The sequence below is a fragment of the Camponotus floridanus genome, unplaced genomic scaffold, assembly GCF_003227725.1.
Source record: "Camponotus floridanus strain SB8 unplaced genomic scaffold, Cflo_v7.5 scaffold50, whole genome shotgun sequence".
In the NCBI taxonomy this organism is placed as follows: domain Eukaryota; kingdom Metazoa; phylum Arthropoda; class Insecta; order Hymenoptera; family Formicidae; genus Camponotus; species Camponotus floridanus.
This window is the reverse complement of record NW_020229659.1, coordinates 1,562,228-1,572,804: the sequence shown is the minus strand read 5'-3', so window position 1 is coordinate 1,572,804 and position 10,577 is coordinate 1,562,228. Positions and strand designations below refer to the sequence as shown.

The 10,577-nt window shown below is 26.7% G+C and overlaps 1 protein-coding gene and 1 long non-coding RNA gene across 2 annotated transcripts; both read right to left on the bottom strand.

Moving 5' to 3' along the window:
- Positions 1–2,600: 2,600 nt before the first annotated feature.
- On the bottom strand, positions 2,601–2,990 carry LOC112639183. The gene is made up of 3 exons (XR_003123352.1): positions 2,973–2,990; positions 2,779–2,878; positions 2,601–2,683 (listed from the first exon to the last, which is right to left on the bottom strand). It is a non-coding gene; the product is annotated as an uncharacterized LOC112639183 (long non-coding RNA).
- Positions 2,991–3,030: 40 nt separating this feature from the next.
- On the bottom strand, positions 3,031–9,582 carry LOC112639180. Its single transcript, XM_025412436.1, has 5 exons — positions 9,443–9,582; positions 9,148–9,194; positions 3,783–4,061; positions 3,142–3,676; positions 3,031–3,067 (listed from the first exon to the last, which is right to left on the bottom strand). Exons 4-5 carry the CDS (start codon positions 3,618–3,620, stop codon positions 3,031–3,033), a joined length of 516 nt encoding a protein of 171 aa, XP_025268221.1. The 5' UTR covers positions 3,621–3,676; positions 3,783–4,061; positions 9,148–9,194; positions 9,443–9,582.
- Between the last annotated feature and the right edge of the window lie 995 nt (positions 9,583–10,577).

Sequence of the window (10,577 nt, the reverse complement as noted above, 5' to 3'; positions counted from 1 at the left end):
GTGTATTTCTTATTATTGTATTGTGTGTTATATATATTCTATTTTGTTCTATTGAATGGGTGATTATTATATGTTATTGTTATGTCGTAGTATCGGTCTAATATTATTCGTATGATGAGAAGATGTTATGTTCTGTCTATGTATTATATTCGTATATATCGTATTATGTGTATCTCTGTGTGTTGGTATATCTATTCTATATATATTGATTTATTATGTTGTATGTATATTTCATTTGATATTGTATAGGAAAGAAGTCTGGGATTCTGATAATGTTTTTTGAGAATTTGCAAATGGTGGTTATATGTTGTATTTATTTGTATATTGTATATTGTATGTATATGTATCTATATATAATGTATGTATGTATATTTATATTATTGTTGTTTATTGTTTATATGTTACGTTGTTGTATATTATGTATTATTGTATATTATGTTGTGTTATGTGTTTTATGTATAGGTATGATATATTATTTATTTGTATGTGTCTCAAATGATTGGTTGAGAACTATTGTTACTATCATGAATCTCTATACGTGACGGCAAGGATATTTTGTTGTATGTTCATTTCTGAGTGCAGAATAATCATTTGGATGCACTGGTAATGGCTTCTGTTTAGCCAATTTTCTTCTATCTTATTGTTTATATTATATTTCTTGATTATATTCTCTTATCTCTACACCTAGAAGTCTTGTTTGCTCTTATATCGTTTAGCTGATTCCCCTTCATTATCAGAACGATTCATTTATGTTTTATATAATTCTGTATTATGTGTTTTATTATCTTCTCTTATGTCGTTCTGTATTATTTATATTTCTTCTATATATATTATTAATATAATCATGTTTTATTATTAAATCTTGTGTTATATATATATTTATCTATATATATATAAGTTATGTTATATATATTATATATTATTTATATATTGTGTATATATTAAATATTGTATATATGTATATATTATTTATATTCATTCTATTATATATATATTTTATGTATGTATATGTATTTGTATTGTATATGTATTATATATATGTTATATTGTGTATGTATGTTTATATCTATGTGTGTTATATATATTTGTGTCTAATATCTGTTCTGGAGCATGATTTTTTTTTTTTTTTGTTTGTATGTGTATTATATATATATATCTGGTATTATATGTATAATATGTGTGTGTTGTTCTGATTGTCTATATGTGTTGTACTATGTATATGTGGTTGTATATTATGTATATATATATGTATTGTGTAATAGTATGTGTGTCTGTTATTGTAGTGTGTGTCTATGTCTGTATGTGTTAATATCTATCTATTGGTGTGTGTCTCTCTCTATTGCGGGCGTGTGTTGCATCTCGTCGCACGGCAACGAAAAATTTGGACGTGCGGCGATGGGGGGTAAAAGACAGGGAGCAGTAAAAGCGTTGCCGTGCGAAGCTGTAACAGGATGCATCTTATAGTCTAGCTGCGCGAAACGCGCGTTATTTGCCAATCTTTCTTAATAATTTCTAAATAAATATTGCGAAAATTGCAAAGTGGTAAAGAACTTTCCTGTTCAGTTTATTATGCCCTACCTGCTCATGAATGTTGGCACATATGTATGAAACACCCTGTATAAATTTATATACAAGATGTTCGGCAATGACCGCATAATCTCTCGTGGACTGATAGAGAAAGTCAAACCGAGTAGAAAGTCCTTTAGCATTTTTGTAATTTTTGCAATAATTATTGAGAATTAATTAAAAAAGATTGACATATTTTGACATAAAATACAAATATCTCGTAAGTATTTAATTTTCAATAATCTTACCGTAATACTTTTATGCACAGATAGTGAGACAAATCAATTGGCGCAAAGAAAACGCATAGTTGTCTTGAAAAAATATATGACACTGCATGTTGCAAATTGCATACAATTTTTTAGAGACAACTAGAGGCGTTTTTCTTTGCATCAATTGATTTATCTCACTATTTTGTGCATAAAAGTATTAAGGTAAGATTACTGAAAACTAAATATTTTACGTGATATTTTGTATTTATGTCAAATATGTCAAAATCGCAAAATGGTACAGTACTTTTCTACTTAGAAACCGCTCTACCTGTACAACGAGAGGTTTTTATACTATTTGAGATCCCTGTATAAATCTATATTGTTATCCAAAATATAATATATACATGTAAAATAATAAAATGATCTATGTTCAAATCATGAAGTAAAAACACTTCCTCCAGTCCTATTTGACGCATGTATAATATTTTGAATACAGATGTTTTATGTTTGTTTAGTTTTCATCAACTTTAAGAAATACAAAAATACATGGAATAATTGAAACAAATATATTTATAAACAAATTTAGAATGACAGTTTCATAAGATCAAAGTTACAAATGTAAATAATCGAGGCAAAAAAAAAATGAGCCAAACGCGGATGGTAGTGCATTGAGCTTTGTAGAAAATTAATTTTTCTACGAAGCTAAATGCTGTGCACAAGGCACAAATTTTCTTGGTACATTACCAAGCATATAATTTAAATGTTCTCCACTCGAAATGCAATTTAAATATTTTTACTATTACAGTATTAAACATATTATGTCCTTACTTGTTTGTAATTGATTATGTCTCAATTTAATTTTTGCCGGTAAGTGGATGATGTTTCAGGAAATTCTAAATCCCAAAAACCTGTACAAAAATTTCACGTTTTATCATATATATGTATTATGTATATATATATGTATTATGTATAACATATGGAAATACACAACACTTATGGGTACCTTCTGGTGTATTTGGTCTTTCGTATCTATGTCGGTGACGCGAGACTTGATTTTTCCGTTTCTTTAACTCTTCTCCCATCAACGACAAATTCTTATAATACTGAAAAATAAAAACAATATTAGAAATTAATTTCTTTTTTTGTAAAAAAATGTGCTTTATGCAATTATATGTATATTATTTGTTAATCTATTACCTGTTTGCATTCCCAGCATCCCAGCCATCTATTTTTGCTTTATCCTTTGCGTCGCATATTAAGTTGCTCTGGGATGTTTTTTCTTTCTTCTTTTCCTGCAAATAATTTTTTATTTTATGTATCAGATGGGCAAAGAAAATTACATTAACTTGTATTAAAAAATATTTACCTGTCTTTCTTCAGTAATATTTCCACAGGTAGTCTATTCTCCGTATCACATAAATTGATGTCATTCCTCTTTAATTTCTCTTTTAAACGTCTAGCTCTATTACATCTACTCTCTGTAGGACTGAGCTCTATTACATCACCCTCGACAGTTTCATTGGTGCTTGAAGTATTACTTTTCGAAGTAACAAATACTTTTTCTAGAGGAATATCACTTATGGAATTTTCTTCTGTTTTTGGCAATATGCTAGCTGGTTTATTTGGCAATAATATCTTCTTTTCGTTGTGCTTTGCTAGTTGAAACACAAGTCGAGATTGCTTCATCAGATTCTTGTCATATGTTCTAGGATATCCACGGAATAATATTGATGGACTTCTTGGTGGACTGGTAATTTTCTTGTCAGAATCGATGAAACTCGTATTCAATGTATCTAATCCCAAAAAAGGTCTATCAATTTCTACAGAAATACGTTTTTGTATCATTGTTCTTCTTTTTCATGCGCTTTTGCATAGTAAGTTATTGATTCGTCATTGATGAGCTAATAAAAAATACATTGTAAAAATAAGAGTAAAGAATTGTAACTTATAGTAACGTATGAGTGCAGTGTGAGTAGCAACAAAATGTAAAGATACAATTTTGCTTACCTTTTTACATTCATTACCCACGGGCACATTCACTTCACTGTCAGTTAATTTTAATGTCAAAAGTCTGACTCAAACTTATGAATGTTATGTATATCAAGCACGGAAATACTGTGAATCCTGCACTGTACGTATATGGTATACAGCGAAGTTATATATTAGGTATATATTAGTGGGATTATCTGTTAGGAAGCAGTTTCGAACATGTTTATTAAACAATTTTAACTCTAAATGACTTCAATAACACGCTCTTAAGCTATGGACCTCGAGTCATTGGACACCCTGTACATAAAATTAACAATTTTTACAGTAACAAATATTATGTTGTTATATTCCTATTTTGCAATAAAATGTAAAAAGAAAAATATTTTTTATGTAATTTTTACTGTAAACGTACCATGTATAATAAATAAATCCCCACACATTAAAAAGCATATTCATAATTAAAAAATTTTTAAATTCTAAAGAGGACCGCTCCCTCATGTGAATAATAAAGATGTATGAAATATGTACAAAAAAGAACAAAAATAATCTTTTCCATAAATCAAAAGTAAAAATAGCGTAAAAACAAAACATTAAATAATTGAAAAATCTATTATTAAAAATTTATAGCAGCTACTACAAACTTATATATGTCAGTGCCTTCATTATTGCTACTATTATCACTTTTATCGGTTTCAAAAAATGGCATTCTGTAACATTTTGTTACAACATTTGTTAAAGGTACAATTTCATTATTAAGTAATTCTGAACATAAAAAAAATTCAACTTTATCAGATAAAATGCCAACATCATAAAAATGTTTAACGTATTTAAATTTTTTTACAATAAAATAATATTGTTCATCCGCTATAAGAATATTTTGAATCAAACAAATTGATGAACATTTCAAAAGACAACAGTTATTGTTAAGACGAAGACTAAAAATCATGTTATTGTATTCTAATTTTCTATATTGCTTACAAAGAAGAAATATTTCATTTTGAATTAATGGACCAGATTCATGTGATTGTGATACTCGAATGTGATTATTCATTGTCAACTTTTCATAGTGTATTGATTGTCCATGATATTCACTCATTCTTCGAATAAACTGCTGCAAAGGAAGATGTGGCTTTCTGATATATTTTCTGATAAATGGAATTTTATTCTCAAATGGAAAAGTAGAAATGGTGTCTAAGGGTCCGAATCTTTTGACATCTTCTGTTAAATGTAACAAGCCATGAATGTTGTAAGATATAAAATCTTTGCCGTAAATATTCTCAGATAATAAAACAAATTTTTTTAATGCAATATCAGAGAAATGCAATAATTTTTGTGAATATGTTGAAGATATTAATATACGTATTGATGTATGAAGCAACAAGAAATGCAAATAAACATCTTCTTGCAATATTCCACTTAGTACAACAGGACTTGTATATAGTAAGAATTGTCGGAATTCTGTGGCTTTATAATCTCTCCAATCTTTCAAAGATCTTGGTGGTCGAGAAAATTCTACCGGACAATATTTCTGTATACTTTCCAATCTTGAAGATATCAAGTCAATATGTCTAGCAGATAATTTAGCGGATTTTGTAAAATTTCCAATCAACCATGCTTTACAAAGTCTTTTTACCACGCCTAGACACACTAAATGCATGTAATCAAATGGTACTTGAGATACCATATTTAATGGAATTTGTAACAGAGGACTAATTATCTCATTATTATGATGATTACTATATATCCATTGTGCGTATTCATTATCTGTACGAGGCTCATGAATTGTACCAAGGAAAGACATTACTCCATTTAAATAAAGACCTGAAACTCTACATTTAGAACAAGGATACTTGGCATTGTGAGCTTTATGATTTAAAATAAATGCTCTAGCAGGAGCATCGGCTATAAAACTCCTATAAATAATAGGTATTAATTTATTTCGATAAACAATACCTCTAGCATTAGAAATTTTTTTTATTTCTTCAATAAAATATTTAAAAAATATATTTGGATTATTAGGTTTTTTATAACCTTTGTATATTCCAACTATTCCAGGACTATTATCAGTTATATTGTAAATTCGAAATTGAATAGGCCAAATTTGAATTTTTCCATTACGATGTAATTGTGCTCCATCAGTACTAATATCTATCTCTAAGGAAAGTGGAATTGCATGAGAATGCATGTTAGATAATTTTGCAATAATAGATACTTCGAAGCCAATATGAACATATTCTCCATCTTCAAATTTTACAATTTCTCCAGTATTAGAAGGAGTCTTTAAAAGAGTGCGTACATCCTTAGGTAAATATGAAAAACAAGAATGAGAAATTAATACTTTTAATATTGCATTTCCCTGAACATGAGTGAAATTATTTTGAACGAAACAAGAAGCTAATTGTTTTTGGAAATTATCAATTATTTCAATATTGTTGTCGTCAGAATAATCACATTCTTCATCAGTATAATTACGGTTAATCCTAACATCCTCATCAGAATCTATTTCAGAAAATTCCGCATTAGATTCTTCATTTTGAAACGGAAATAATTCATTATTCGAAGAATTTACATCTAAACATAAAGATTCATTGCACATTCCATCTTTTGTATTCACTTGAAACAGATAATCATCTACTGATCTTGTATTGTATGTTTTTTCATGTATCGTTCTGTTATGCTCATTTTCCTTGATTGCTTTCTTTATTCGCTGTTGTTGACGAACAGAAAGGCAATTAAATGGCTTCTGAGATGGACGATCATAAATCGTCTTCATTGTGGAATAATCTCTAGGCTGTAATTTATAAATAGTCTAGTTTATAAAATTTTTAAAAATTTATAACTAAAATTCTCTAAAGTTTTCAAATATATTGTATTGCAGATTACATTAAGGCAGGAATCAGTTTAAAGAAGAACTACAGCTTCTATTGAGAATTAAATATAATAAAAGAAAATATTAAAATATAAAAATCAGAACTGAAAACGTCGATAAACTCGGATTATTATTACATATAGCTTAATTGCATCACCTATTCTTTTTATGAAAATAAGAATACGAAACAAAACAATACAATATAAAGAATACAAAAAATACAAGAAAATGATTGCAAATTTACTGAAAATATATAGTTATATTTTTCTATCTTAAATTTTATAAGTAACAATATAAAAGAAAATATGACATATTTTATAATTTTAATTTATATATACATATATATACTTTCAAAAACATATATATATATATATATGTTTCAGAAACATCGAGCCAACGCTTGTGAGCAGGTAGAGCGAACCAAACTGAGTCAAAAAATCATGTACCATTTTGCAATTTTCGCAATAATTATTGAGAAATTAATTTAAAAAGATTTGACATATTTTGACATAAAATACAAAATATCTCGTAAAGTATTTAGTTTTTAATAATTTTACCGTAATACTTTTTTGCACAGAATAGTAAGACGAATCAATTAGTGCAAAGAAAACGCTTAGTCGTCTCTAAAGAAATTGTATGCAATTTGCAACATGCAGTGTCATACATTTTTTCTTCGAGACAACTATACGTTTTCTTTGCACCAATTGATTTGTCTGACTATTCTATGCATAAGAGTATTACGGTAAAATTATTAAAAACTAAATACTTTACGAGATATTTTGTATTTTATGTCAAAATATGTCAAATCTTTTTAAATTAATTTCTCAATAATTATTGCAAAAATTACAAAATGGTAGAGAATTTTTCTACTCGATTTGACCTTCTCTATCTGCCCATGAGAGATGGGGCGATTATTACCGGACACTTTGTATAATTCTCTTAAGTCATATTAAAGATTCAATACTTTATCTTTCAATATATCATACAAATTTATTTCATATATGTGTAATCATTTGAAATCATAAGAAATTATGACAAAATATAAATTATGTAATAATAATAATTATGATTATAACATATAATAATGCATGTTCTTCGTAACAAAATGTTAAGGCAATTGAAACACCGTATATGAAGCTCACATAAGCATATAATAGATTGCCTGTATTGTGGAAATCGGTTTTCAAAAATGCACATGCCACACATGCATATATCGTTCAAAATATAAATTATAAGGTCATTGAGACGCAAACGTAAGTATTTTTCACCTTAAATACTATTTTCTTTATTTTCTTCATATTTCCAGTATAAAAATAACACAAATAATTTGTATATATTTTTATATTATTTTATTCTACATTAAATCTATACATTACTTTTATATAAATTCCTGTCATTTTTAAATATTTTCTTATACTATAAATTATATGCATAACTAGCAGTTTTTAATTTTTGAATGTTTTATAATTTTGTTAAAAATAGTAATAAATTTAATTGTGTAATTATATAATTTATTAATAATATTTTATATAATTTATTGTAGAATTAAATTCAAAATTCAAAAAAAAAAAAAACTAAAACTTTATAAAATTATAAAACATTCTACAATTACAAACAGCTATATACAATTAATAGGAATTATAACAATTATAGGAAAGTTTATAAAAATAACAGGAATTTATATAGAAGTAATGTATAGAATAAATGTAGAATAAAATAAAATAAAAATATATACAAATAATTATAATTTGTTTTATGCTGAAAATATGAGGAAAATAAATAAGATAGTATGCAAGGTAATATATATAATATATAATATATTATTACATATACAATATGACAACTGTCATAAAGATTTTTTTGTATATTTATTTTCTATGCAATAATGTACTTGACAAAAACATGACATCTGTACACAGAGAAAATTTTATATTACATATATTCTATGGTGCCGCACTAACCTGTGACTAACCAAGAAATTATAAGTTTAAGTGCTATGGCGACAAAGTGTCGCCATAGTAAATAAATTTATAATTCCTTGATGGTCCACAGTAGCACGACATCATAGTAATATGTAATATAAAATTTTCTCCGTGTAGGAATATGACATTTGAAGAATTATACTTGTCCCTGTGCTTTATCGAAAAATTATATAAAATATATAAATAATAAAAATGTTTGTACACTTTAAAACACAACATATAATTATAATTATAATCACGACATTAAACATGCAATATTATATTTCTTGCAATAATCCGCAATCGATGTAATCCCTCGAGTGACAGACATCAATTGCTGCAGATATATTTGACAATAAAATAGTTTTTTGCCATGTACATTATTTTTCTAAAAACACTTATACAGAAAAACACACCATCCAAAGTACAACTGCATGATTTTAACTTGTAAATCGTTATACAATTGAAAATAAGGTTAACAGTATATGAATCCAATATTATTAAATACATTTACCTTCAATTAATTATATCACCTTCAATTAATTATATTTACCTTCAATTAATTATATCACCCCAAGCTGGAAATAACAGAATAAATATCTGTAAAAGAAAGTAATAATTAATCCCCGTAATTATAAGACATATTAAAGCTCTCAACAATAATAGAAAAATAATACCGTGATAATATAATAAGAAATTACGAATTGTAAATTAAAATTTGAATACAATAAAAATATCATTGAAATTATATCTTATTTAGAAGGACGCTGTGAAAGTGTGAAGTTATAATAAGGATTTCATATAATAATGTTAAAATATTTAGTATTATCTAAAATGCGCGTACTTACCAGCGAAACAGTATTCAAAACGTGCAGTCTAATGCAGGTGTCACAAATATATAAAATATGTAATAAAACGCGTAATAAAAGTAAATAATTATAACTAATGCACACATGGCACAGCACGAGGCACGAGGCACAATGGCACAAAGCGTTATAGTCAGGTTAGGGTTAAGGGCCTCGCACATGAAATGCATAACAGAACATAAGCGTAGCATAAGACCGTTGGACCAATGAGCATCGAGCATCCAGCAATATGGCTTTATGCTCGAAGCTTATTGGTCCAACGATTTTATGTTATGCTTATGTTCTGTTATGCATTTTATGTGCGAGGCCCTTTAGGCGGAGAGTACGCACTGCCGCGGATGCCATAAATTTTGAAAATTTGTTTCTGCTTACAACAAATAACAAAAATTAATATATTACCTCATATACATGCATAATAAATTTAAATGTTAAATGTTACATTTAGAAAAAAATATGTATATTTTTATTATTGAAATTTATTAATTATTTAAATTTATTATTTATGGTATATGACATAATAAATTAATTTTTCTTATTATAAGTAAAAACAAATTAATTTTCAAAATTTATTATAAAGTTATAGATATATGTAATATATAAATTTATATATATATATATATATATATATATATATATATATATAATAAAATTGTATGAAATGTATTTTATTACTTATTAATTTAAATATACAGGGTGTCCCACAACTACCGCCCAATATTTTTATAATATATTCTTGAGATAAAATAGAGTAAAAAACCTTAATACAAAAATATCGAGGCTACAATAGTTTTCGAGTTAAAAGCGATCAAAGATTGCCAATGAGATTGTGTAGAATCGGCGCGCTCAGGCCCGTAACGCGTACTACACGGAAGCGCGTATCGATCGGTCAATGCTGATTGTTACTGTTATTGATTTTTACGGATCAGCAGATATTCATCAATCAATTAATATTAAAATATTACTTATAATAGAAAATTATATTTCTTTTGATGAAATTTTTAATTTTTCAAAATAATCTAAATAATTGTTTTTAAGATATACATTTAATTATAATTATTAACGTAATTTTATAATGAGAAATTATTGAATAATTTGCGTCTTTTAATGTATGATTATT